Raw genomic sequence first — 27,325 nt, forward strand, 5'->3', positions numbered from 1 at the left:
TCTTCATAAGTAGTTCTAGGATGGATTCATGTATCAACTTCCTGACAATGACAGTGATTAGTGAAGCTCCAGTCACTTCCATGGCCATAGGTGTATAAAACCAAACACCCAGACATGCAGACTGCTTCTACAAACTTTTGTGAATGCATGGGTCTCTCTCAGGAGCTCAGTGAATTCCAGCATTGTACCGTACTAGGATGCCATCTGTGCAACAAATCCAGTTGTGAAATTTCCTCGCTACTAAATATTCCGCAGTCATCGGTATTATAACAAAGTAGAAGCGGTTGGGAACAACAGCAACTCGGTCACAAATTGGCGCCATGTAAAATGACACTGCAGCTCATTGGATGCTGAGGGACATAGTGCGCAGAGGTTGACAAATTTCTGCAGAGTCATTCGCGACAGACCTCCAAACTTCATATGTCCCTCAGATAAGTGCGTAGAGAGCTTCATGGAATGGGTTTCCATGGCGGAGCTGCTGCATCCAAGCCTTACATCACCAAGCACAATACAAATCGTTGGACGCAGTGGTGTAAAGCACACCACCACCAGGATCGAAACAGAGTGTTCTCTGGAGTGACAAATCATGCAATCCATTACTTTACAACAACTTTATTTTTAAGATTTCCAGGTCTTTTTTGATGCTACGTCTTTGTCCACTCTTTCCCTAAATGACATCAATCAAATGCTGCTAAATGGAAGCTTTTTAACATCAAATGCAAGTCTTAAGTATACCTTGACTTTTAAAAAAGCATCTCCCTTTTCTAGATTTAGAGCAAGAAAGTCCATTAACTTTAACGCTGTGGTCTTTGAAAAAGCTCATTATAGATCGCGGAGAAGGTACCAAGTCTGTAATTACAGTTCACTCGTTTTTGAGTGCATCTGTTCTGTCCATTTACTTATGAGCCTCAACTTGGTTATATGCTGCATAATGCAGTTCGTCACGTACACACCTTATTCAAGTGTCTGTGGTCCTGGACGCCATGTAGCCACAGTGATCTTTAAAGTACTGTCTTTTTGTGAATCACTGTGACCCTGACTGTTGAAGCAGACTTTACTTTTCTGTTTGTTGCTCTGTGTTTCTTCAGGAGCCTGTTGGATGTGGACACTTTCTCCAAGTCTGACCCAGGTGGGTGTTAACCTGTTAGCTACCTGCTCATTGGTCACATAAATATGAGCAGGTACGGCAGCGTAATGATAACATTTTTCAAGGACATTCCACATTTCAGTTGTTTAAAGACCATATTCACTGCTGCTGCTTTCTTTGTTTTTAATTATTTATTGTTCAGTTGATTTTAATGTAGAAGCTAAGCCTAGAATTTGCAGCTTGAATTTGACCGGAGCTCAAATGGTAGAATTTATGACCAGTTTTAAATGTATTTTATATTACATTTTATATTAAACATTGGACTAACATTGTAAACTTGTTTTCATTTTGAGTTAATTATCTTACAATGCCTGCAGGCTCAGAGCTCCACACCGCTCTCATTCACTGTGGGTATTGATTACATCATTTTTTAAACAGCACGGTCAACAGCAAAAAACATGTTTTGGGTAATTAATTTTAATTTTGTGTAAAATTAAATGTCAAGAAACAGCTTTATGGAAAACGGATGCCTCTTTGGAAGGTGGTGTTCGGAACACTAGCCACTAATATTTACTTCATGAATAAATAATCCTTTTTAACCAGTTATTTGTATTGAGTTTGTTGAATCAATATAAAAGTGTCACTGATTAAATCTGTGGCATTATTACAGAGCATATTTATGCGCCATGTTCATTCATTCATTCATTGTCTGTAAGCGCTTATCCAGTTCAGGATCACGGTGGGTCCAGAGCTTACCTGGAAAAATTGGGCGCAAGGAGGCAATACACCCTGGAGGGGGCACCAGTCCTTCACAGGGCAACACACACTCACACCTACGGACACTTTTGAGTCACCAATCCACCTACCAACGTGTTTTTTTGGACTGTGGGAGGAAACCGGAGCACCCGGAGGAAACCCACACAGACACAGGAAGAACACACCACACTCCTCAGACAGTCACCTGGAGGAAACCCGCACAGACACAGGGAGAACACACCACACAGACAGTCACCCGGAGGAAACCCACGCAGACACAAGGAGAACACACCACACTCCTCATAGACAGTCACCCGGAGGAAACCCACACAGACACAAGGAGAACACACCACACTCCTCATAGACAGTCACCCGGAGGAAACCCACACAGACACAGGGAGAACACACCACACTCCTCACAGACAGTCACCCGGAGGAAACCCACACAGACAGGGAGAACACACCACACTCCTCAAAGACAGTCACCCGGAGGAAACCCACGCAGACACAGGGAGAACACACCACACTCCTCACAGACAGTCACCCGGAGGAAACCCACGCAGACACAGGGAGAACACACCACACTCCTCAAAGACAGTCACCCGGAGGAAACCCACGCAGACACAGGGAGAACACACCACACTCCTCACAGACAGTCACCCAGAGGAAACCCACACAGACACAGGGAGAACACACCACACTCCTCACAGACAGTCACCCAGAGGAAACCCACACAGACACAGGGAGAACACACCACACTCCTCACAGACAGTCACCCGGAGCAGGAATCGAACCCACAACCTCTAGGTCCCTGGAGCTGTGTGACTGTGACACTCTCTGCTGCGCCACCGTGCCGCCTATGCGCTATGTTAAATACTTTTAATATAATGTGAATGGCTGTGTTTAATCATTTAACATAAAAAAAAAAAACAAAGACAATTTTTATGAATGATCTTTTCAATTTATTTTGTAAATGTTCTCACAGTTTAAATGCATGGTCTATATTTTCAGGCTCTGAGGGAAAAAGCTTATGTCCTTTATTAGGCTTTATAAAAGGAAATGTTACATAAAACATAATAGAAGTCCCTTTAAAGCAGCTTTTTTAAAAAAAAATCAGGATGATTACATATGAGTCATATCTACTCTTAAGGATTTCTAATGGCCCTCAGTTACTGAAATCATTGACACTTGTGTGATGTTTTGCTGTTGATGGTCTTCCTGCAGAACTGGTTTTGACTGGTCTTACTTTAACTTACAGAAGTTAATAGTGTAGTTAAGGTTATCTGAGGTAATTTAAAGAATGCAGGGACCTGGGCATTCACTCTCTACAAAGATATTCCCAAACCTCTAAAAAAGGTTGGTCCCGACCTACTATGTCAGAGGTGCCCCTTTTCTTCTACCTATTAATAATCCGCCCTAATGCTCAGGGCAATTAAACGGCTGGCTGACCTCGTCTGAGTTGTAGTCATTTGTGTTTTGATTCCATCTCATTAAAAGCTCCTCAGGTGATCCGCTAAAGGTCAGAAATGAAAGAGTCAAGGAGACTCTTATTCTGAAGTCAGTGGTTAGGAGAAATCACAATTGTATGATGTGTACCTAAACATTGAATGGATTTTACCCTGAGAAAAACGTTAAGAACCAAGTTAGAGAAAACATTTTTCAAAGCACTCTGTGTGTAAAACCTTCAGGGCTGCTTTGTTATCCTTCATTCTGTCATTCTTCTAACTGTGCATTAAGCCAAAACCGGCCACAAGAATGATCCAGTGCTGGAAAATGGCATTAAGTTTGGAAAGCAGAAAGGTCATGACCCTTTTTTTCTTGGCTTCTTCCTCTTCAGTTTATTAAAAGAAGGTGCAGCTGTTCTTTTGTTATGAAAATGATGTAGTAGTGAATTTGGGAATGTGCCTTAGAAACACCTCCCAAAACCCAAGGGAGTATTCCTTCTTGGAATTTTGGAACAATACTTCAATAATTCACAATTTACTGTACTCAGTGAGCCAATACATTAAGCTCTGGGGCTAAGAGGCTAGCATAGCTAACAAGATTTGGAAGTGTAGGAGAGTTGTAGTGAATGACACTGCTGTTGTCTGTGCTGATGACCAACGCAATCACAAAAAATGTGTATATATATTCTACAAATAGCCCTTAATATAGTGGCAACATTTGTTTTACATTCACTAGTGCACTGGTACCGTCCACTGGTGGCACTGTTTCACTAAGTATGTGTTAAGCACTGGAACAAGAGTTACAGAAACAGTGCTGTAAACTGCAGGGCTGCTGCAAGTCATGCACTGGGCAAGAAAATCACAGAAATAGCTGTAATTTCAGTCTCTCACTTGCTAGTCCTCACTCATTTATATAACTATTTATATAATTCACAAAGCAATAAACCTTAAATTATCTACACTTTCAATAATATTAATTAACTGGACAACACAATAATATCACTCTCAATTACAAAGTATCAAAAATGACCTGCCAAAATTGCAGCATAAAAATAAACCAAATATCTAAACAGACAGAAAAGTATATTATTGGATTTGAAGGCTCCTGCAGTTCTGCAGAGAGCATTAAATGACCACATCTCAGTCTAACTCTGCCTAGTCACTCAGTCTTTCTGAAAATACATTGTAAGTCTCTTTGGAAAAAAGTGTTAGCTAAATTCCATAAATGAAAATGCAAGTCATGTATTCTGAAGAAAGTAAAGCAAGAATAAATTCTATTGTTGTGCCTAAGATTGGAGAAAATATGTAATATTGTTTTATTAAAACATTCATTCTCTGTAACCGCTTATCCAGTTCAGGGTCATGGTGGGTCCGGAGCCTACCCGGAATCATTGGGCGCAAGGCAGGAACACACCCTGGAGGGGGCGCCAGTCTTTCACAAGGCGACACTCACACATTCACTCGCAAACTCACACCTATGGACAGTTTTGAGTCGCAATTCCACCTACCAATGTGTGTTTTTGGACTGTGGGAGGAAACCGAAGCACCTGGAGGAAACCCACGCAGACACGGGGAGAACACACCAAACTCTTTACAGAGAGTCACCCGGAGGAAACCCACGCAGACACAGGGAGAACACACCACACTCCTCACAGACAGTCACCCGGAGGAAACCCACGCAGACACAGGGAGAACACACCACACTCCTCACAGACAGTCACCCGGAGGAAACCCACGCAGACACAGGGAGAACACACCACACTCCTCACAGACAGTCACCCGGAGGAAACCCACGCAGACACAAGGAGAACACACCACACTCCTCACAGACAGTCACCCGGAGGAAACCCACGCAGACACAGGGAGAACACACCACACTCCTCACAGACAGTCACCCGGAGGAAAGCCATGCAGACACAGGGAGAACACACCACACTCCTCACAGACAGTCATTTTTATTATTATTTGTTTTAATAATAATGTTCTCTTTAACTAAGAAAATTAAGCAAATTGACAGAATGTTAAAGTTTGTAATTTTTAAAAAGTAAAACTTAAAAAATGTTAATTACACACACACACACACATGCTCATGCACACACAGAGGCAATGGTTAATGGAAAAAGAGTTATTGTTTTTGAATGTCAGTGAGAATATTCCAGAAAGACGGAGTGACTGGGCACAACTCGACTGGTAATGCTCTCTATTCAGTAACTGCAGGAGTTCACTAATTAAATCATGTCTAATTTTAGAACCGTCTGTACTAGTCTTACTCAAGGCTCACCTCAAAATTTGGCAAATTTAGTAAAATATGCAAAAGCTCACCTTGAAACCAGCCTTGACAAAGATTGATTTCATGCTTGGGTAAAAACACTGTGTCACTATGTGTCCTTACGAAAGACTCCAAACACTACATTAGCCCACCTACGTAACATGATAATGAACAGTAATCCTTCTTCGTAAGGGAGGCTGACAAATTACCTTAACCTTAATGGTAAGCATATTAGCATAATGCAAGCTGTCAAAAGACTTGTGACGTGCTGGTCATGGTTCTCCAAGTACAGAGAAAAGTACAGACAGAATATAGGCTCCCTGATAATAACTGCTTCTACCGTTTTTAGCAATTCAATGTACTTGTGTTCATTCATTCATTATCTGTAACCCTTATCCAATTCAGGGTCATGGTGGGTCCAGAGCCTACCTGGAATCATTGGGTGCAAGGCGGGAATACACCCTGGAGGGGGCGCCAGTCCTTCACAGGGCAACACACACACTCACCTACGGACACTTTTGAGTCGCCAATCCACCTACCAACGTGTGTTTTTGGACAGTGGGAGGAAACTGGAGCACCTGGAGGAAACCCACACAGATACAGAGAGAACACACCACACTCCTCACAGACAGTCACCTGGAGGAAACCCACATGGACACAGAGAGAACACACCACACTCCTCACAGACAGTCACCCGGAGGAAACCCACGCGGACACAGGGAGAACACACCACACTCCTCACAGACAGTCACCCGGAGGAAACCCACGCAGACACAGGGAGAACACACCACACTCCTCACAGACAGTCACCCGGAGGAAACCCACGCAGAAACAGGGAGAACACACCACACTCCTCACAGACAGTCACCCGGAGGAAACCCACGCGGACACAGAGAGAACACACCACACTCCTCACAGACAGTCACCCAGAGCGGGAATCGAACCCACAACCTCCAGGACCCAGGAGCTGCGTGAATGCGACACCTACCTGCTGCGCCACTGTGCCGCCCTACTTTTGTTCATCTTTTATAAATAAGTGCATGAATCCACATAAACAACTCCATATGAGAGGAATCAAAGACTCAGCATGGTTTGATATGAGTGTGCAATGACTTAGATTGCAGTGTGTATTAGCTTTGTTTACGTGAACACAAAAAGACATAAGGAAACTTCAGTCTTGAAGTAAGGGAGAAAACTGCATAAATTTGGACTTTGGCAGAACCTAGGCTTAAAAGTTTTCATGCAGAATTTTATCAATTCCAAACTCATTTATTTGCAGAGGGACGTGGATTCGGAGGTGTTCCCTGCTCAATTAAAGCTCCCCTGAGCTGTGGTTAATCCAGGCTTTTTGGTGTTGGGATCTTGTCTGTATAATGAATGGAAGTGAATGCAGTAATTGATTGCCTGGATTTTCTCACCTGGTGTCCCTGACTCCCACCAAGGGAAAGTGGAACCCAAGTTTTAAGTTATCCTCCCCATCAGTCACATCTCATAAAGCGTGCAATCAGTCTGACAGCACACCCACTCGGCGCCCCACTCCTCCCAGCCCTCTCTTCATTTCAGTACATGGGTCTGATTTCCTCCATCTGTCCAATGGCCATTCACTTTTTCCATCATCTGTAATTTCCAGATGCCATTTCGCCCTCTCTGCTCATTACTTGCCTCTAATCGTCGGCCTATTTGGAGCTCTACCTGCTTTTCCCTTATAGTCAGAGTCCACTGTGAATATAACAATTCTATCAAGGCCTTAATTAGTCTAATCCATGACCTGTTTTCCTGACAATCAGTTCTCATCGGCTCCTCGTGGACGGCCCGATGACCTGTTAACGACGATATGACTGATTGTTTTACTCTCTGATTACTTCCAGTGGTTGTTCTGTACGTGCAGGGAATTGGGACGAAGGAATGGAGAGAGGTGAGTGTGGACAGTTTATCGCATTATTGGCATGTGCCATGGTTATTATTTGTGCAAAATCTTGTCTACGTTGATTATATCGATTATTTTTATTCTGTTATGTCCCCACTGTGTGTTCATGTACTGTCCCTTTAAAACCACGCTACCAAGCTGTAGTCACATGATTCTGCCCCTATCTGCCACATGGAAGCAAACTAAACAGAGGCCAACCAAGCGACTTGAGCAGATCGTACCAAAGAAAAACACAGCGTCTGTGGTTTGGACGTGCTGTGTTTTGACTTTAATTAAGACGACACTGAACACAAAGAAGTTAAATGTAAACGCTGAGAAAAAACAGTTTCAGCCAAAGCACAATCCACATCAAATATAAACAGTGCTCAGAAAACAAGAGAGGAACAAGCTCCTAGTGACATTAGAAAAACTATCGCATATTTACAGCACAAGCCTCATCACTGAACTATGAGTCGAAAATACAAAACCAAAATAATCGTTCATTAATCGTAACCATAGTAAAATGTACAATTAATCATGATATTGATTTGCGCTCATATCGCCTAGCTCTAGTTATAAGAGACTGCAATGGTTCCTCAATCCACAGGCTACCAGGTCTAGGAACACTAAGATTCTGTAGTTTTGCTCGTGGGCTCCCCCTACAGTTGCAGAGGGTAATTCATTTTTACAGCACTGTTCTGAAATCAAGAGGAAAGTGGGGTGTGGTGTTCCTACTGTCCTCTAAAAGTTACATAGTGGGATTTCTGCAGTGCTGAGCCCAGAGTTGCAACAACAGAGACTCAGTTCTCTGTATTACAGCTCAGTGAAGCAACACAATGATTCTGAAGCTGTAATTTTACGGTAATATTACTACCTACAGGTGCTACCTATAAATCTATTGTTACAATTATATAGCGCCTTTCTAGACACCCAAGGACGCTGTACAATCCACACTGCTCAGAACGCTCAGAACACTCAATCCACACACTGGCGAGAAGCGGCAGCCAAACGCGCACAGCGTTTTCTCGACCAGGAACGACCGTCCACCTGGAGGACTGCATCGGGCACTAGGGTTTCACCCAGGACAGAGCGCCAATGCTCACACACATTCACTCACACAGCAGGACAGTTATTAGACAGAAGCCAATTCACCTACCCTCCATGTTTTTGGACTGTGGGAGGAAACCGGTGCCCCCGGAGGAAACCCACGCAGACACAGGGAGAACACACCACACTCCTCACAGACAGTCACCCGGAGGAAACCCACACAGACACGGGGAGAACACACCACACTCCTCACAGACAGTCACCCGGAGGAAACCCACGCAGACACAGGGAGAACACACCACACACCACACTCCTCACAGACAATCACCCGGAGGAAACCCACGCAGACACAGGGAGAACATGGAAACTCCACCCAGATGGGACTTGAACCCAAGATCCCAGTGCTGGGAGGCGAACGTGCTCACCACTAAGCCACCCACGTTAAATGACGTTAGCAATAGTAGCTAAAGAAGCCTAGCTACAAGTAGCAGATGTTATGATGTAATATATAAAATATATAATGTTTGTACCATTATATTTATTTTTTTTCAGAGATCTGATCATTTACAAAAGGGCAAAACGTAAACCACGAGGTGCCACATTTGGAAATGCACACCAGTTAGCCATAACATTAAAACTACTTCCTTGTTACAACACCCAGTGTCCATTCTCTGAGCTCCACTGACCGTACAGGAGCATGATGTAGTTTTTTCATACTTTCATATGGCCCCCTTCAACTTTTTCTTCACTGATGATCAAGATAAAAATAGAGGTATTATATATGTGCTAACTCTCAGCACCTCATTGACACTGTTCTGCTGCTGGTGGTCTTATCGTCCAACCCTAAAATGTCCCCTATATTGAGGAGCAAACTCTTCTGCTGTAAATACAGGCACCATAGAGGAACAAAAAGAGAAAAACTGACCATGAGAATCAGAGTGTAATTATTGGAGAAGCTGAAACAACACTGAACAATGGTCAATAATTAGCGGCTGGGAAGATGGCAAATCCATTTGAGTTTGCTGCCTACTTCGCCTGTCCTTCCTCCTGTCCCTCCTCAAGCGGCCGTTCGGGGTTTGTTTTTTCCTGCTGACTCACTCCGAGAATCTTTTCCCTGCCCAAAAAAAAGATTCATGAGCACAGGGAGCTGAGAGACACTGTTATCTGCACGGTTTCTGTTGAGAAGCGGCGTTCTACCTCTCTCTAGTAAATTGAGTTTGTTAAAATACCCAAAACGTAAACCACAGTTGTTTCCAGTGGCTTTAGAGAATCCCATTTTACGTTAAGCCTGGTTTACATTTTTTTTTTGCCTGAGTTATCAATATCCTGATAAATGGAACATTTCTTTCTGCTGATTGCATTTGCAAACTCCCATTCCTTTGAGGTTGCGCTTATCACAATGGAAACAAACAGAAACAGGCTTGTGTGGTTTAATTTATTATTCATTGTTTCAGTCTGTACAGCATTTGTGTTTGCACACGGATAATGTGCTACGTGATGTGTCCAAAGGTTTACAGACACCCCTTATAATAAGTGGACTCAGCTTTGTAGGGCGCTTTGTGGATGCAGATGTTCAGTTGCGATGCATGGGAAATGGGGTGCTCTGGAGCTGCTGCAAAGTCAACCATGGAGTAGTGGAAGAGCGGACATACAGTCTTTGGGGCAAACTTTACAGTGAGTTGAAATGGTGGTGTTGGTGATCCACAGCTAAACAACTCCAACTCCAGTAGCTCTGCTGTGTCTGATCCACTTTTATCAGCGCTGAAACAGTTAACACACCACCACGATGTCAGCACCACTGCAGCGCTGAGAATTATCCACCAACAAATAATACCTGCTCTGTCCTGACCATTGAAGAACTGGGTGAAATAGGGCTGACAGTGCATGCGGAGCAACAGAGGGGTTACAGTCTGTAATTGTAGAACAACATATTGCACTTGTATCCTCGGTGGAGCTGATAAAATGGCAGAAACAAAGAGGTCGTTTGTTATGGCTGACTTGTGCAATCCCAAATTATTCGCAGTAGGCTCCCAATAGGTTCAAGATCATTGGCGGAATAATAAGCCTGCAGTTGAAGGGGTTAAAATTATCCCGATGTCGTGAAAGGGGAAGGATAGAAGTGAAAAACAAAGGCTTCCCGGGGGATTTGGAGCGCAGCCGACAAGTTTATCAGCTCACTCTGGGGGTGTCCTTCAGCAGGAATCATGAAGTATTCATACTTCAGCCCTCGCTTCTTCACCCAGCTCTAGCTCAGCCAGAACCCACCTAGATAAACCAGATACCAACACAAATCAATGCATACACACACACACACACACACACACACACACACACTTGTATCTATGAATTGTGAGGACATTACATAGACTTCCATTCATTTTGTGGGAACATACCATTAACTTTTCCATAAGTGCTACAACCCTAACCCTACGCCTAACCTTAACCTCACTTTAAAACTTGTCTTCACTTTAAAAAGGAATGATATACACTGTGGGGACTAGTGTGGTGGTAAAGTGAGTATGTGAAGAGTTTTGTTCTCAACTATGTGAAATATTCCTGGTGCACACACACACACACACACACACACACACACACACACCTCCAGTGCTTGATTAACTTTGCATATCTGAATATGCTGCATTTTGAATGAGAACATTGCATTCAGTAACAGACCAACAGTTTGAATATGACCCGCACTCGTCAGGATGTTTGGTCTTTTTTTTAAAATGTGCATTAGATTTAATCATTAATTATTATTACATTTTTAGTCAATTTAGTTTTATTTTAGTCAATTTCAAAAAGTCTAATTTAATCATGTATTTTGTTTATATTTTGGAGGTATTATTTATTACCTAATCTCACAAAAAATAGCTTAAAAGTTAAGGTATAAATAGTTTAACGTCCAAATTACTAAAGAAATATGGCCACTTCAAAAGACGCTCGCAAACCGAGGCTGAGTCGACTCTGGGAGTTTAAACTCTATAAATCATTATCCAACAGTCGACATGACGAATCGATTCTTTGGGAGTGAACTCCTCTTCACTAACTGTTTCCTCTGAGTTTGTTCTTGTTTTTGTCTCTCTCAGCATATATTAATGTAAATGTGTTATTATTTGTCACTGTACAATGTATAACAAAGTGTGTCTTCCACATTTATCCCATGTGTGACATGGGTGAACACACACACAGTAGTGCGCTAAGGGCTGTGAACACCGGTTGTGAGTTTGGTGCCTTGCTCAAGGGTACCTCAGAACAGCCTCCTTCACTCCCACCACCACCAATTTTCCTGCTGGTCGTGGGAATTGAACCAACGACATTTCAGTACTGAGCCCTCTTCTCTAACCATTAGGCCATGGCTGCCCATAGCATACAGAGACTCTGCTCAGCGAGACGGCTTTGGAACATTCATTCATTCATTATCTGTAACCCTTATCCAATTCAGGGTCATGGTGGGTCCAGAGCCTACCTGGAATCACTGGGCGTAATCACCCTGGAGGGGGCGCCAGTCCTTTACGGGGCAACACACACACACACACACACACATTCACTCACACACTCACTTTTGAGTCGCCAATCCACCTACCAACATGTGTTTTTGGATTGTGGGAGGAAACCCACGCAGACACAGGGAGAACACACCACACTCCTCACAGACAGTCACCCAGAGGAAACCCACACGGACACAGGGAGAACACACCACACTCCTCACAGACAGTCACCCGGAGCAGGAATTGAACCCACAACCTCCAGGCCCCTGGAGCTGTGTGACTGCGACACCTACCTGCTGCACCACCGTGGTGCCCGGCTTTGGAACAATACTCTGAAAATAACTTTGAACATTTCAGAACAATGTCTGCTCCAAGTCTCAGGACTCTGAGGAAGAAAGCACATTTTTTAAGAGCAAAACAGAGTCGACTCTTGCCCTTTCAGACCGTAATATTTTTCAGTTTGTAATAGATTTGTCATTGTTCTAATTTTTAAATAATCATTTGGACTGGGTTCGTTCTGGTCTTGATTTTGTTATGAAAATTAAGACATTAAGAATTGTTTATATCGTAGTGTTCTTTAATGAAATTACCACCGCATGCAACATCTATTTATCTATTTATTTATATATTAAACACAGGTTATTCAGGGACTACAATTTAATTATGGAGAAGGCATCTTTATACATGACCTTCTGACATGACCTTCCACTGAACGAATCCCACATCCATGACTGGGTACTAGACTAACACTAATGACTCCCTCCAGGCTCTTACAGCAAGTCTTCCTCGGGTCAAACTGCCCCAAATCCCCCTTTAATTCACTCTATTGGCTATAGATCTGATAGATGCTCTGGTCTTCTTAAGGTGGAATAGATAGTGAGGGTTGGGGCTGATAAGGGGGATTATGTTTGAACGGTGTAGAGAGGGCTATCTGAGCACCGGAGCAGTGTGAGGGATCAATAGCTCATCGCTGGGAGTTATCAGTGCAGGCTGCTGACCGGTGGTGGACGGATGTGTAATGGGTGCTGGGATGTGTCCACCAGCTGCTGCACTGCTTCTGAATCTCGCTGGGAGGGTCTCCTCCACTTCCCCACTCACACTGAGCACAATCTGGTGCTTTAATCTGCTTCCTTTTCCAAATAAACACACTAATAAGCAATGAAGCTCTAACTTTGGGCTCATTGTTAATAATAACACTTCTGGAATTTTATAAACACTTCATTGTTATGAGGATTTGACTGAATTCTGCCGCCTGAACATTACAAACACCTGATGTACTGCAGAGTGATGCTGGTCTACTGTTACAGCTCGGTTCTGGGGGCTTTATACCGCTCTAGCCCCATGCTTGGCATTGAGCTTGGTTTTCTGTGGTTTTCTTTATCTTAAAGCAACAGATATCACTCATTCATTCATTCATTCATTCATTATCTGTAAGCGCTTATCCAATTCAGGGTCGCGGTGGGTCCAGAGTCTACCTGGAATCATTGGGCGCAAGGTGGGAATACACACTGGAGGGGGCACCGGTCCTTCACAGGGCAACACACACTCACACATTCACTCACACACTCGGACACTTTGGACCGTGGGAGGAAACCGGAGCACCCGGAGGAAACCCACGCAGACACAGGGAGAACACACCACACTCCTCACAGACAGTCACCCTGAGGAAACCCACACAGACACAGGGAGAACACACCACACTCCTCACAGACAGTCACCTGTAGCAGGAATCGAACCCACCCCCCTAGAGCTGTGTGACTGCAACACTACCTGCTGCGCCACCGTGCCGCCCACATATCACTCATTAGAAAGGTATTAAATTTGTTTAAGAAAACTCTGATTTGTTGACTACCTATTTTTCTCAATGAAAACTAAATAAAATAAATCAATTAAAGATGAGAAAAATTACAAAAAACATTCAAAAAACAACGTTCAAGGCAAAAACACTCAAAGAATAATTTATCTTTTTGGGTGGGAGTTGACTCTAGCCCCTACAGAGACACTTCTCGAAAATGAAAAATGAACACGATGAAACTAAACTTTTCCGATTTTTGAGTTTCTGGGAGTCACTCATATCCCCCATTGGCCAGAGTTGAATCTCCGGAGTGGACTGCAAAGGCCACGTGTAGAACCTTAAACTTTAAAAGTGATTTATTTGAAGAAAAAGTGGTAACTTGGAGTAACTTGGATGTTAGCATGTTTTTAAATTTAACGTCATTTTTACGTTATTGCTTTTTAAAGTTGTTAAAAATACCTTGAAAAGACTCATTTTATTTGAATTTTTTTTATTTAATGGACTAAAGCTAACTCTTTTTACGTTTCAAAGCTAACAATAATTAAATGTCTAAAATGAGACTACAGCAGATACAAATTTACTTAAAAGTCTAAAACTAAATCAAAATTAACTCAGGTTCCTACAAACCTCTGCACATACGGTGTATTCCAGCTGAGTGACCAATTGTTTCCACACCCACACTCATCGTGTGCTGTTATTTGCCAACGTTATATAAGGTTTGTCAAGTCCCACTTAGAAGAACTTGACTGTGACGGCGTTTGTTAAGAATAATGTTGAACCACAACCATATTTTTATGATTTCCACTATGTTTTTTAAAGTTTGGCAGGACTGAAGTTATTGAAAACACGCTAAACCCGGACTTTGTGAGAAAGTTTGTTTTGGATTACTTCTTTGAGGAGAAGCAGAACCTTCGATTCGACGTGTAAGTAATGTTTTAATGAAATCATCAGCAATATTGTTTTTAGAATGTTATTATAAAAGCTGTATTTTATAACCTCTGTCTTCTGTTACAGATATAATGTTGACTCGAGGAGTTCAAACATTTCAAAGCATGTAAGTCTTAATATAAACATTGATCAGTCAACCTCCTTGTCCTACAGTCATTGTCTATTGTATCAGCTCCACGTACCACATGGTGGTGGTGTGATAGCGTGTGTTGTGCTGGTGCGAGTGGATCAGACACAGCAGTGCTCCTAGAGTTTTTTTTTTAACTCCTGTGTGTCACTCAACCCAACAGATGAGTCTCTGACTTTACATCTACAAGGTGGACCAACGATGGAGGAGTGTCTAACAGAATGGACAGTAAGTGGACTCCAATGGCACTGCTGTGTCTGATCCACTTTTATCAGCCCAACAAACGCTAACACACCAGCACCACGTCAAGGTCACTGCAGCGCTGTTAGATGATCCTGACCATTGAGTAACAGGGTGAAAGAAATAAGAATGTATGCAGAGCAACAGATGGACAATGGTGCATCCATATGGTCAGTGGAGTTTGGAGCTGACAAAATGGACAAGGAATGTAGATTTCAGTGTTATGCCTGACTGGTGTATTTATATTCATGATTTTATGGTGAAAATAGTACTGAAAAGGCTGATTTTGATCTCTCTGTGCTGCTGCTGGGGATAAATGGACTGCAGAAAGTAAGTTATACGAGTGTAGAACCATAACAGCTCCTGATTTTGCGCTTTCATTAGACTCTTTCCCGTAGAAACCACCACCTTTCCAGTTGCTCTTTGTTTAAAGTTATGTTCCAGATCCTTGTTTTGATTTGCCACAACATAAAAGAGCGTGTCATGACTTTGGAAACGAGTGCTTTGTCTTGTCTCTTTATTTGCTTCTTTTGTAAGCTGTGTCCTTGTCATTGATTCATCAGCCCCATTGCTTTTTGGTTGCATCAGTTAGGCATCGTGTGTGTGTTAATCAGAGTGGCTGTGGAGGTGAGTGAGTGTGTGTGTGTGTGTGTGTGTGTGTGTGTGTGCGCGCACTCATGCTGATATGGTCTAGACGGGATGGCAATGTGTGTGAGTGACCCAAATTCCCTTGTAACTGATGAGTGTGTTTGTGTGTGTCTCTCTCGCAGTCTTTCCTGGGCCAGACCTTCTGCACTCTGGGAGAAATCATCGGCTCGCCTGGGGCTCGTCTGGAGAGAGTGCTGTCGTAAGTGTCTGCTGCCTTTATTCTCTCTCGTATACAGCGCAGTCTTCATCTCTGAACAGGTGCACTCCCACTCCACTTCATCAAGGCCACAGCAAACGCCACAGTTTTTCTCCAACAAGCGTCCTCAGAGTGGCTCAATAAAAAACAGGGCGTTTGGCAGACACTCTATTCCAGAATGGCTTACAGATTTAATAATGCTACGAGCTGTGGTCACAATGGATTCTAAATTTCATGAGCAAAATCCCCTTCATTTTAACAGGATTCACAAGTGTAGTGGAATAACCTGGTGTTTTATTTTCTGTTTTTATGGTTGGGGAGTTAGCCTGTGTATCCGTGAATGCAGAGCAACAGAGTGTGAGTGACTGGGTGAGTGTGTGAAACTTTCCACTGGATGGAGTGAGTGACAGGGTGAGTGTGTCTAATTGTTTTCTGGGATGAGTGAGTGACTGGGTGAGTTTGTGAAACTGTCCACTGGGTTGAGTGAGTAACTGAGTATGTGAAACTGCCCTCAGGTGTAAGTGTATGAGTGATGTGGTGAGCATGTGAAATTACATACATACAGAAGCTTTAACTGAAACAAAATATCACAACATAATAACAGTATTTATTTTGTTATTTTGCTTTGGACATTGTTGATGGCCTTTGACTGATCTCTGAATTAGACCTGGACGAACCCTCACAGACCTCACAGCCATGTTCCTCTAGACTCGATAGAAGACTCTTCATCAGGGAAACATGTTTAAGCGTGTTCCCTTCCCTCTGTAGTAGATTCCCCCCATTTAGTTATGCGTGTGTTTGCCTTATCAAGCCCATGCAGCCCAAAGGCTTTTCTGTTTCCCTCGCTCAGATTGCACAGCTTTGGCTGATGTGAAAAAGAGAGAGAGCGATGTGACAGGGTCTTTTGAGGATGCCACTGAGTAACTACTGACCGTGGAATTTTCCTGCCAATACAAAGTACTCTTGCTAACACGCTCGTCTGGCCGTGCCCTCGTTCAACCACACACCAACATCGCGTCCTTCTCTGAGCCTCAGCCTGTTTCTCTCTTGAAGGAACTGCACAGTGCTTTCTCCCCGGCTGGAAACCAGGGGTTTGTGGACCTCGGCCCATGCGGCATGTCTTCTGAAGTGAAGGGAGGTAGAAGTTTGCAGCCTCTACCCTTTTGGGGCTTTAAGGGTTTGGGTAAGGGTAATATTGGCCCACTTTTCACAGGTGGGAGAGTCTAAGAAAAAGGCATTTATCTTGACTCTCTATTGGTTAACTGAGTTTGGACTGACAGGTGCTCTAATAGCTTGACTACAAATTATACCACACCTCGCTAACGTGATCTAGTCAACTGGACACAGTACAAAACCCTTGCATATGTAGGAAAGAAATATTTATATGTACATTATATGCAAGAGATTCAGCAGTTATTTAGAATATCTGTAAAATTTTAATGCAAAAATTCAGTTTACCTACTTCTCTGTATTAGAATTTGTTTAGTCCCCCGTGTTGGGGATTGCTTCAGTGATGGTGGGGTGGGCATGGCTTAGATGACCAATGGTGATTTAAGGTGAATATGTTTTTCTCCCATGAACAGTGGGCCAAAACCCAGAGACCTAGAAAAAAAAAAAAAAACCCAAATAAGCGAAAGCCAGTGGGTGCAACAGACTTTAAACACAAAATAATTAAATAAATAAATAAAGGGTCAAATAACTGCAACAGGTAAGAAGTTATACAAGTATCTTTTTAAAATATATATTTATATATTTGTATATATGTATGTCTTTCTTTAGAGCGGCATGGTGGTGCAGTAGTGTTGCAGTCAAACAGCTCCAGGTGACTGTCTGTGAGGAGTGTGGTGTGTTCTCCCTGTGTCTGCGTGGGTTTCCTCCGGGTGAGTGTCTGTGAGGAGTGTGGCGTGTTCTCCCTGTGTCCGCATGGGTTTTCTCCGGGTGACTGTCTGTGAGGAGTGTGGTGTGTTCTCTCTGTGTCTGCGTGGGTTTCCTCCGGGTGACTGTCTGTGAGGAGTGTGGTGTGTTCTCCCTGTGTCTGCGTGGGTTTCCTCCGGGTGACTGTCTGTGAGGAGTGTGGTGTGTTCTCCCTGTGTCTGCGTGGGTTTCCTCAGGGTGACTGTCTGTGAGGAGTGTGGTGTGTTCTCCCTGTGTCTGCGTGGGTTTCCTCCGGGTGACTGTCTGTGAGGAGTGTGGTGTGTTCTCCCTGTGTCTGCGTGGGTTTCCTCCGGGTGACTGTCTGTGAGGAGTGTGGTGTGTTCTCCCTGTGTCTGCGTGGGTTTCCTCCGGGTGACTGTCTGTGAGGAGTGTGGTGTGTTCTCCCTGTGTCTGCGTGGGTTTCCTCCGGGTGACTGTCTGTGAGGAGTGTGGTGTGTTCTCCCTGTGTCTGCGTGGGTTTCCTCCGGGTGACTGTCTGTGAGGAGTGTGGTGTGTTCTCTCTGTGTCTGCGTGGGTTTCCTCCGGGTGACTGTCTGTGAGGAGTGTGGTGTGTTCTCTCTGTTTCTGCGTGGGTTTCCTCCGGGTGACTGTCTGTGAGGAGTGTGGTGTGTTCTCTCTGTGTCTGCGTGGGTTTCCTCCGGGTGACTGTCTGTGAGGAGTGTGGTGTTTTCTCCCTGTGTCCGTGTGGGTTTTCTCCGGGTGCTCCGGTTTCCTCCAACAGTCCAAAAACACATGTTTGTAGGTGGAGTGGTGACTCAAAAGTGTCCGTAGGTGTGAGTGGGTGTGAGTTTTACTTTGCGGAGTTAATCAAGACATTTTTGTTACCATTACACAAACGCTACTTAGCAAATCAGTGGCTACCAACTTTTGTTGCTTTTCAATGGAAGCACAGTCAAGCTCCAACACGTATTAAAGTGAAGTGGTTTATTCACAGCAAACTGCAAATCCCAAGTTTGAATGGTCACTTCACTGTTAGTGGGCTTTTCACGTCAAATAAACCCCTAACCATAACTGTGGTTCCTTATGGGGTATACTGCTGAACTCTAGACTTGGAACACGTAAAAAGACCAGAATGATTAGAAAAGGCTTTGCCATTTCACCGTGAAGCCCTGACTACAGCTGGCCTTAGAAATCCAGTTTATCCACGAGGTTTTGTGCAGTGACTTTGTGTTGTAGCATGGTGTTCAGTGTGAGATTTGTGTTCATGTGAATGGGACACAGCATGAGAGAAATCCCCACAATCCTTTTGGCCTTTGGAGTTCTTCCCTTCGCCTCTGCATGCGAGCAGACGACGGTGTCTTTAAGAAGAAGTGGGCAACGATTGGCTGTCTTTAGTAGGTCAGCCTGTTTTCAGGTGCTGACTGTGTAGCTCCAGTGTGAAAGTGAGGAGAAGAATCATTACTATCTTACCTGCCCGTTTCTATGGCAACTCACCAAGGTCTCCTGCACTATGCACATCAGGCTGGAGCTGCCATGGGGAGAAGCGTCTTCCTCCCAGTGTTTCTGGAAGATAAGGCAGGGGAGTTTTGGGGGTTAGAGGCCACAGGATCGTGTCTGAGTTGAGGATTCCAGTTCAGCTCTGTCCCAGAGTCCATGTGGAGCCTGCTAATGTGTTTTCCTGCTCTCGAGCATAGCTATGGCTCAGTGTTTAAAACTCGCTCTATAACTGACCACAGCCTCAGGGAAGTCACTCTCCAGACTGAGTGACATTTTGCAATGTTACCTTTCCTTTAAGGAAGGGATTCACTGATTACGTGCTGGCTCATTATCTGTAACCCTTATCCAGTTCAGGGATGAGGTGGGTCCAGAGCCTACCTGGAATCATTGGGCACAAGGCGGGAACACACCCTGCAGGGGGCGCCAGTCCTTCACAGGGCAACACACACTCACACATTCACTCACACACTCACACCTACAGACACTTTTGAGTCACCAATCCACCTACCAACGTGTGTTTTTGGACTGTGGGAGGAAACCGGAGCACCCGGAGGAAACCCACGCAGACACAGAGAGAACACACCAACTCCTCACAGACAGTCCCCCGGAGGAAACCCACGCAGACACAGGGAGAACACACCACACTCCTCACAGACAGTCACCCGGAGGAAACCCACACAGACACAGGGAGAACACACCACACTCCTCACAGACAGTCACCCGGAGGAAACCCACACAGACACAGGGAGAACACACTTTCTTATTTTAACAAACTGATTCAAAATGTAAAAGAAACTTTAAGGTGCCTGACTTTCTCACAGTGAGTCATGTGTAATCATGCTGTGACATTTTGGTTCCGGAGTTGCCAGAAAATTCCAATTTAGGGCAAGTGCTCTTACATTATTTTAATTATTTACAACAAGAAACTTCAACACTATCTGCCAAAATCAAAACATCTTCAGATTGCTGAGGTGTCTGTGGTGTGTGTTTTTGTAGAAATGTAGCGCTAACAAAAGTGAGTCCAGACTTACCCCATTGTGCATGGTGTTAAAGGCAGGGCGTGTCCAGAGTTGTGGCTATAACAGGCCTTCTCCACAGTTACGAACAGGGGGTCCCAAATGTTACATAGTGCAGTTTCTGCAGTGCTGAACACAGAGTAGTAAAAACAGAGGCTCTGTTCTCTCTATTACAGGTCAGTGAAGCATCTCAATGATTCTGAAGCTGTAATTTTAGGGGAAAAAATATGACCTGGTTGTTTGTAATATAATTTAAAACCAAGGGAATCTCCTACAGTGGACGCTGGCCTCAAAGTAACTTTTGCTATGACTTTTGTTTCAAAATCTGTAAATAAATCTCTCAACGCTCTCCGAGGTGCTGTTACAACAAAATATTTTCCATTCCTTCAGATCTGTCTCCTTTAATAGAAGCTAGTGTTGACACAACCCCAAACTCAAAGTTGGGTTTTGCTGCTGGTTGTGTGCCTGTGTCTTTTCATATTGGTTCTGTCAGTCCGTTTCAGAAGCGGCTCGCTGACGGCAACTCCGCTCCCGAGTCGGTGCACAAAAACAGACTGGCCCAATTAGATAAAGAAAGAAAAGCATGACATTTTCTGTAGAAAATACTCCCAGTCCAATAGCGCCGGACCATTCATCACCGCCGCGCTCCTGTCACAGGTGTGTATTGAGATATATGAGCTAGAAATGGAGCTGAATAATCTGCCAAAAGGATTTAAACACCGTCTAGAACAGTGTGTTTATCATTGGCAAGGCTCAGGTAGAAGACGTGTGGCCTTCTACACTTAAATAGTTTTATAACACCAGTGTCCAGGGCTTTCTAGGTTGTGTCATAAGTTCCTTTTTGATATGAAGATGTTTTATAACATAACCTTTGTTCTAGGACAGTTAAACAGCAGTAATAGTGCATGTGCTGACAGATCTGTGTGGTGTTGTTTATTTGTTAGAAGGCTGAGCTTCTCTGCTTTGAAGCCGCAATTTTAAAAACACACTGACATTCAGACAGCAAGTGTTTCCTATCTATGGATCCTGTGCTGTCAGCTCGCAGGGCAGGGCTTTCCAGGCAAACAGCAGAGGGGTGGCTGGAGATGGGGACTAACTACAGATGCATAGATCTGCATGTACTGAGTGAAGGTGAAGGGTTAGAGTTATATCAAAGCCACTTTTAAGGCTTTAGGACGTTTCGCTTTTTGAATATTTTGTCATTTTTTAAATGCATTTACAATAAAAAAAAGAGATTCATGACCAGAGTGGGCTTTTATATCATAAGTGTGAGGTCACAACCACTTAGACAATGGGTGCCCTCAGTATTTTAGCTTGAGATCTTCTTTTTCCAGGGGACTGGTCATTGTGACCCTCAGTGGTACATACAGTGAAACCTCTACTAACGTACGCCAATACTAACGAACTTTCCAAGATACGAACCGGGCATTTGAATATTTTTTGCCTCCACCAACGAACCATGACTCTAGAAACGAACCCGAGCCTCCTCCAAGCCGGCGGCTGGAAATGGCCACTGACCCAGTAGGCGAGTCTCCCAGCGCCCAGACTTGAGTGAGCTTTTAAGATTAGCACATTGTAGCTTTAGCAATTTAGCATTAGCGTAAATAGCAGACATCGAAAGTCGTGCTAAGTTAAGCCGTATCTACGCTTCGTACCTACTCTCCGTTATTCCTCCCACCCCCCCCACCTCCTGTCATACAGCCAGTGCCTGTGTTACTCCTCCAGTCAGTTGTCACATCTTCAAGGTAGCGATGTGTAACCACTTACAACTTTATTTCTTTTTTATTTCTGTTACCACTGTATTTCTTTTTTATTTTTAGTAACGCTACATGTATTTTTTTTAATAATTTGAGAGTGTTGTAAACATATATCAGTGCAAAAAGGGTGACTTTCGGGGCGGGGGCTGGAACGCATTAATTTCTTTTTTATTATTTTAAATGGGGAAAATTGACTCAAGAAACGAACTTTTCCACTTACGAACCGGGTCACGGAACGGATCAAGTTCATAGGTAGAGGTTCCACTGTATTTTGTATTTTTAGTTAAGAACCATAATTGTACCATAACCTGTAAGATGTGTTGATTTCAGTTTAGTGACAGTAATGTACCCGTACAGTACTTCTTTTCTGACAGGGTTTCTTAAATAATCATAAGTCGTCTATATTGGTATCAGGGAAAATCACTATTAACAAAAAATAAATAAATAAATCACACTAACTTGGGAGAACTCCAACTCCCAGAATCCCCCAGAGCAGTGGTTCTCAAACTGTGAGAGCATACATGAAGCAGTAAGAGGCGATATGCCAAATGACCTCAAAAAATGTACTACTTATTAAGAAGTTTATTCATTCATTCATTCATTCATGATCTGTAACCCTTATCCAGTTCAGGGTCGCGGTGGGTCCAGAGTCTACCTGGAATCATTGTGCGCAAAGCGGGAATGCACCCTGGAGGGGGCGCCAGTCCTTCACAGGGCAACACAGACACACACACACATTCACTCACGCACTCACACCTACAGACACTTTTGAGTCGCCAATCCACCTGCAACGTGTGTTTTTTTTTGGACTGTGGGAGGAAACCGGAGCACCCGGAGGAAACCCACGCGGATACGGGGAGAACATACCAACTCCTCACAGACAGTCACCCAGAGTGGGAATCGAACCCACAACCTCCAGGCCCCTGGAGCTGTGTGACTGCGACACTACCTGCTGCACCACCGTGCCGCCATTAAGAAGTTTATTCATAACAAAAAAAAACCCGTAAAGTTTTTATGTGTAGATTACATAACGTTCCACAGTTTTCATAATTATGCCCCAATGAAATTCATTTGTGTTACGTTCATAGTTGATTACATCTGTAAGGGAACGGCGGGTCTGGGAACAGCATTCCTCTTTTTTTCCAGGGAGGGAACGTGATTAGCCAGTTTTTTTAAGAAATCAGTGTAAAGAAAGCCCCGTTTCAGTTGCTCACTGGACATAAGCAAAGGCTAGAAAGAGATGTGAGCAATTTGGATTTTATTATAAAAAGGACAAAGCAAAAATGAGAAAAACAAGCTGAGACCGAGCCCGAGAATTACTCCGAAGCCCAGACGGACTAAATCCAGAGGCAAAAATAGTGAAAAAGTAAGTGGGAATTCTGTACACGTGACTACAAAATAGAAGAAAACACTCAGCTGAAGGAAAATGTTCACAATTTCACATCATTACGGCCCTAAAACAAGATTTAACACAGTGCCGCACCTTCTTCACCTACTACAACAAGCGCCGAGGGCGGCTGTGATCTGCTCCAAGTCCCTGTAGTCTATTAAAGCACATAACTGATATTACATTGACCTCTTCTCGGTTTTATTTCTTTCAAAATGCTTATTGCCCATATTTATTTATTTATTTATTATGTTCTCATAAATGTATAATTGTGTTAAAACATTTAGTTTAGGCCTATAGTTATTTGTACTCTCTCTATAATTTTTAGTAGTTACTTTAGATAATTGTGCAAATTTCAAGTAGAGAAAAAGCAACAAGCATGGGTTTCATTCGGGTGACTGTCTGTGAGGAGTGTGGTGTGTTCTCCCTGTGTGTGCGTGGGTTTCCTCCGGGTGACTGTCTGTGAGAAGTGTGGTGTGTTCTTCCTGTGTCTGCGTGGGTTTCCTCCGGGTGACTGTCTGTGAGAAGTGTGGTGTGTTCTCCCTGTGTCTGCGTGGGTTTCCTCCGGGTGACTGTCTGTGAGAAGTGTGGTGTGTTCTCTCTGTGTCTGCGTGGGTTTCCTCCGGGTGACTGTCTATGAGGAGTGTGGTGTGTTCTCCCCGTGTCTGCGTGGGTTTCCTTCGGGTGACTGTCTGTGAGAAGTGTGGTGTGTTCTCTCTGTGTCTGCGTGGGTTTCCTCCAGGTGACTGTCTGTGAGGAGTGTGGTGTGTTCTCCCTGTGTTTGTGTTCTCCCTGTGTCTGCGTGGGTTTCCTCCGGGTGACTCTGTGAGGAGTGTGGTGTGTTCTCCCTGTGTTTGTGTTCTCCCTGTGTCTGCGTGGGTTTCCTCCGGGTGACTGTGTGAGGAGTGTGGTGTGTTCTCCCTGTGTCTGCGTGGGTTTACATTTAGTTCAGGCCACAAAAACATGCAAGAATTCTAGCAAGATTTTCTCCTGCAGTTTAGCCCCTCCCATCAAGTTAAAGTGACATGGATCAGACTGAAGGAGAGTTTTCTTATCTATTTCCTATTCTCAGCATGTCATCAGCTACGTGTGTCCTGCTGTGTTTCTGATGCTGAATGAATGAAAGGGCTGTATCTGATGTATTTGGAGCTCTATACTCACTATGTTTTCCTATGTGGATAGAGGTGAGGTTACTCAGTCTGTATTTAAGGTGGTTTAAGGTGACCTTTGATACGTGTGCACATGCGTGTGTGTGAGTGAGAGCTATTTGTGGTTTCTATGCGCCTGTTTCCGAGAGCGAAGAGGGGATTTATGGCCACATGTATCTGGTGTTTTTCTGCCGGACTCCTGACAGCTGTGTGTTTGACCTCCTGCGGAGCACGTCTCCAAGATGCCGAGAGGAAACGGCCACTGAATCATCAATGAATCAGATCTCTGTTATTGCCGTTCCCTGTGTGCGTGGGTGGCCTTCAGATTCGTATGAAAGCTCACTTAAATGCATAATTACTCACATCATATTGCATCTCTGATCCGGAAAGCGATTCAGTATTCGCCGCAAACACACTTCCTGTGAAAATCATTTTTTAAAGTCAAGCTGAAATGAAATGAAAATGTCCTCAGTCATATTAAGTACACTTCATTGTTTCACATCATTTAAAATACGGTAGCAGTGCTGGACTGGAGCTGTTGGGGGTTCATGGGGGAGCTCCCAGCATGCACAGTGGTCTTGCACTAATAACTCTTTTTTGGGGATTTGTTTTGTTGATGTTTGTTGTGACAGTGCGGGTGAGGTTTTATTGGTGTTTATTACGTTTGTGTGTGTTTGGGCTCAAAATGTATTTGTATAGTGTCAGGAACGCGCAGACTGACGGAGGTGGACACACTTGCTAAAACACAATGACTAACTTTATTTACAACACAAGATAACAATACAGAGACAGATTAAGATAACTAGACAGAATACTTAACAAAGAAACACCTAGACAGAGAGACTTAGAGTGACCTAGACTGAGAGACAGATACTTAAGAGACAGACTGAGAGAGCTAAACAGACTAAAACTGGACAGAGAGCTATACAGAGAACTAAACAGAGACCTACACATGAAGAGCTAAATAAATACCTGGACAAGGAGAACTAAACAAACAAACCTAGACAGAAAGCTAAAACAGACAAACCTAATGAGAAGAAACATGGAAGAAACAGACAGATACACAGGGAGGTGAACCAAATCAAGGAACAGACAAGACAGACAGGCAAACATGGATCGAATCAAAGAACCAACAAGACAGACCGGCAAACATGGACCGAATCAAAGAACCAACAAGACAGACAGGCAAACATGGACCGAATCAAAGAACCAACAAGACAGACAGGCAAACATGGACCGAATCAAAGAACCAACAAGACAGACAGGCAAACATGGACCGAAACAAAGAACCAACAAGACAGACAGGCAAACATGTACCGAATCAAAGAACCAACAAGACAGACAGGCAAACATGGACCGAATCAAAGAACCAACAAGACAGACAGGCAAACATGTACAGAATCAAAGAACCAACAAGACAGACAGGCAAACATGGACCGAATCAAAGAACCAACAAGACAGACAGGCAAACATGGACTGAATCAAAGAACCAACAAGACAGACAGGCAAACATGGACCGAATCAAAGAACCAACAAGACAGACAGGCAAACGTGGACCGAATCAAAGAACCAACAAGACAGACAGGCAAACATGGACCGAATCAAAGAACCAACAAGACAGACAGGCAAACGTGGACCGAATCAAAGAACCAACAAGACAGACAGGCAAACATGGACCGAAACAAAGAACCAACAAGACAGACAGGCAAACATGGACCGAATCAAAGAACCAACAAGACAGACAGGCAAACATGGACTGAATCAAAGAACCAACAAGACAGACAGGCAAACATGGACCGAATCAAAGAACCAACAAGACAGACAGGCAAACATGGACCGAATCAAAGAACCAACAAGACAGACAGGCAAACATGGACCGAAACAAAGAACCAACAAGACAGACAGGCAAACATGGACCGAATCAAAGAACCAACAAGACAGACAGGCAAACATGGACCGAAACAAAGAACCAACAAGACAGACAGGCAAACATGTACCGAATCAAAGAACCAACAAGACAGACAGGCAAACATGGACCGAATCAAAGAACCAACAAGACAGACAGGCAAACATGGACCGAAACAAAGAACCAACAAGACAGACAGGCAAACATGGACCGAATCAAAGAACCAACAAGACAGACAGGCAAACATGGACCAAATCAAAGAACCAACAAGACAGACAGGCAAACATGGACCGAATCAAAGAACCAACAAGACAGACAGGCAAACATGGACCGAATCAAAGAACCAACAAGACAGACAGGCAAACATGGACCAAATCAAAGAACCAACAAGACAGACAGGCAAACATGGACCGAATCAAAGAACCAACAAGACAGACAGGCAAACATGGACCAAATCAAAGAACCAACAAGACAGACAGGCAAACATGGACCGAATCAAAGAACCAACAAGACAGACAGGCAAACATGGACCGAATCAAAGAACCAACAAGACAGACAGGCAAACATGGACCGAATCAAAGAACCAACAAGACAGACAGGCAAACATGGACCGAATCAAAGAACCAACAAGACAGACAGGCAAACATGGACCGAATCAAAGAACCAACAAGACAGACAGGCAAACATGGACCGAAACAAAGAACCAACAAGACAGACAGGCAAACATGGACCGAAACAAAGAACCAACAAGACAGACAGGCAAACATGGACCGAAACAAAGAACCAA

General features: G+C 43.8%; 1 protein-coding gene across 1 annotated transcript in view; it reads left to right on the top strand.

The window, feature by feature from the left end:
* cpne9 (copine family member IX) overlaps positions 1 to 27,325 on the top strand; it is a 59,097-nt gene that overhangs the window by 5,890 nt on the left and 25,882 nt on the right. The window contains exons 2-7 of the mRNA XM_066671360.1: positions 1,089 to 1,129; positions 7,426 to 7,472; positions 14,613 to 14,716; positions 14,808 to 14,847; positions 15,436 to 15,438; positions 15,879 to 15,955. Of these exons, the coding sequence (XP_066527457.1) occupies positions 1,089 to 1,129; positions 7,426 to 7,472; positions 14,613 to 14,716; positions 14,808 to 14,847; positions 15,436 to 15,438; positions 15,879 to 15,955 (312 nt within the window). The remainder of the gene's footprint in view (positions 1 to 1,088; positions 1,130 to 7,425; positions 7,473 to 14,612; positions 14,717 to 14,807; positions 14,848 to 15,435; positions 15,439 to 15,878; positions 15,956 to 27,325) is intronic.

The sequence above is a fragment of the Hoplias malabaricus genome, chromosome 5 (genome assembly GCF_029633855.1).
Source record: "Hoplias malabaricus isolate fHopMal1 chromosome 5, fHopMal1.hap1, whole genome shotgun sequence".
NCBI lineage: Eukaryota > Metazoa > Chordata > Actinopteri > Characiformes > Erythrinidae > Hoplias > Hoplias malabaricus.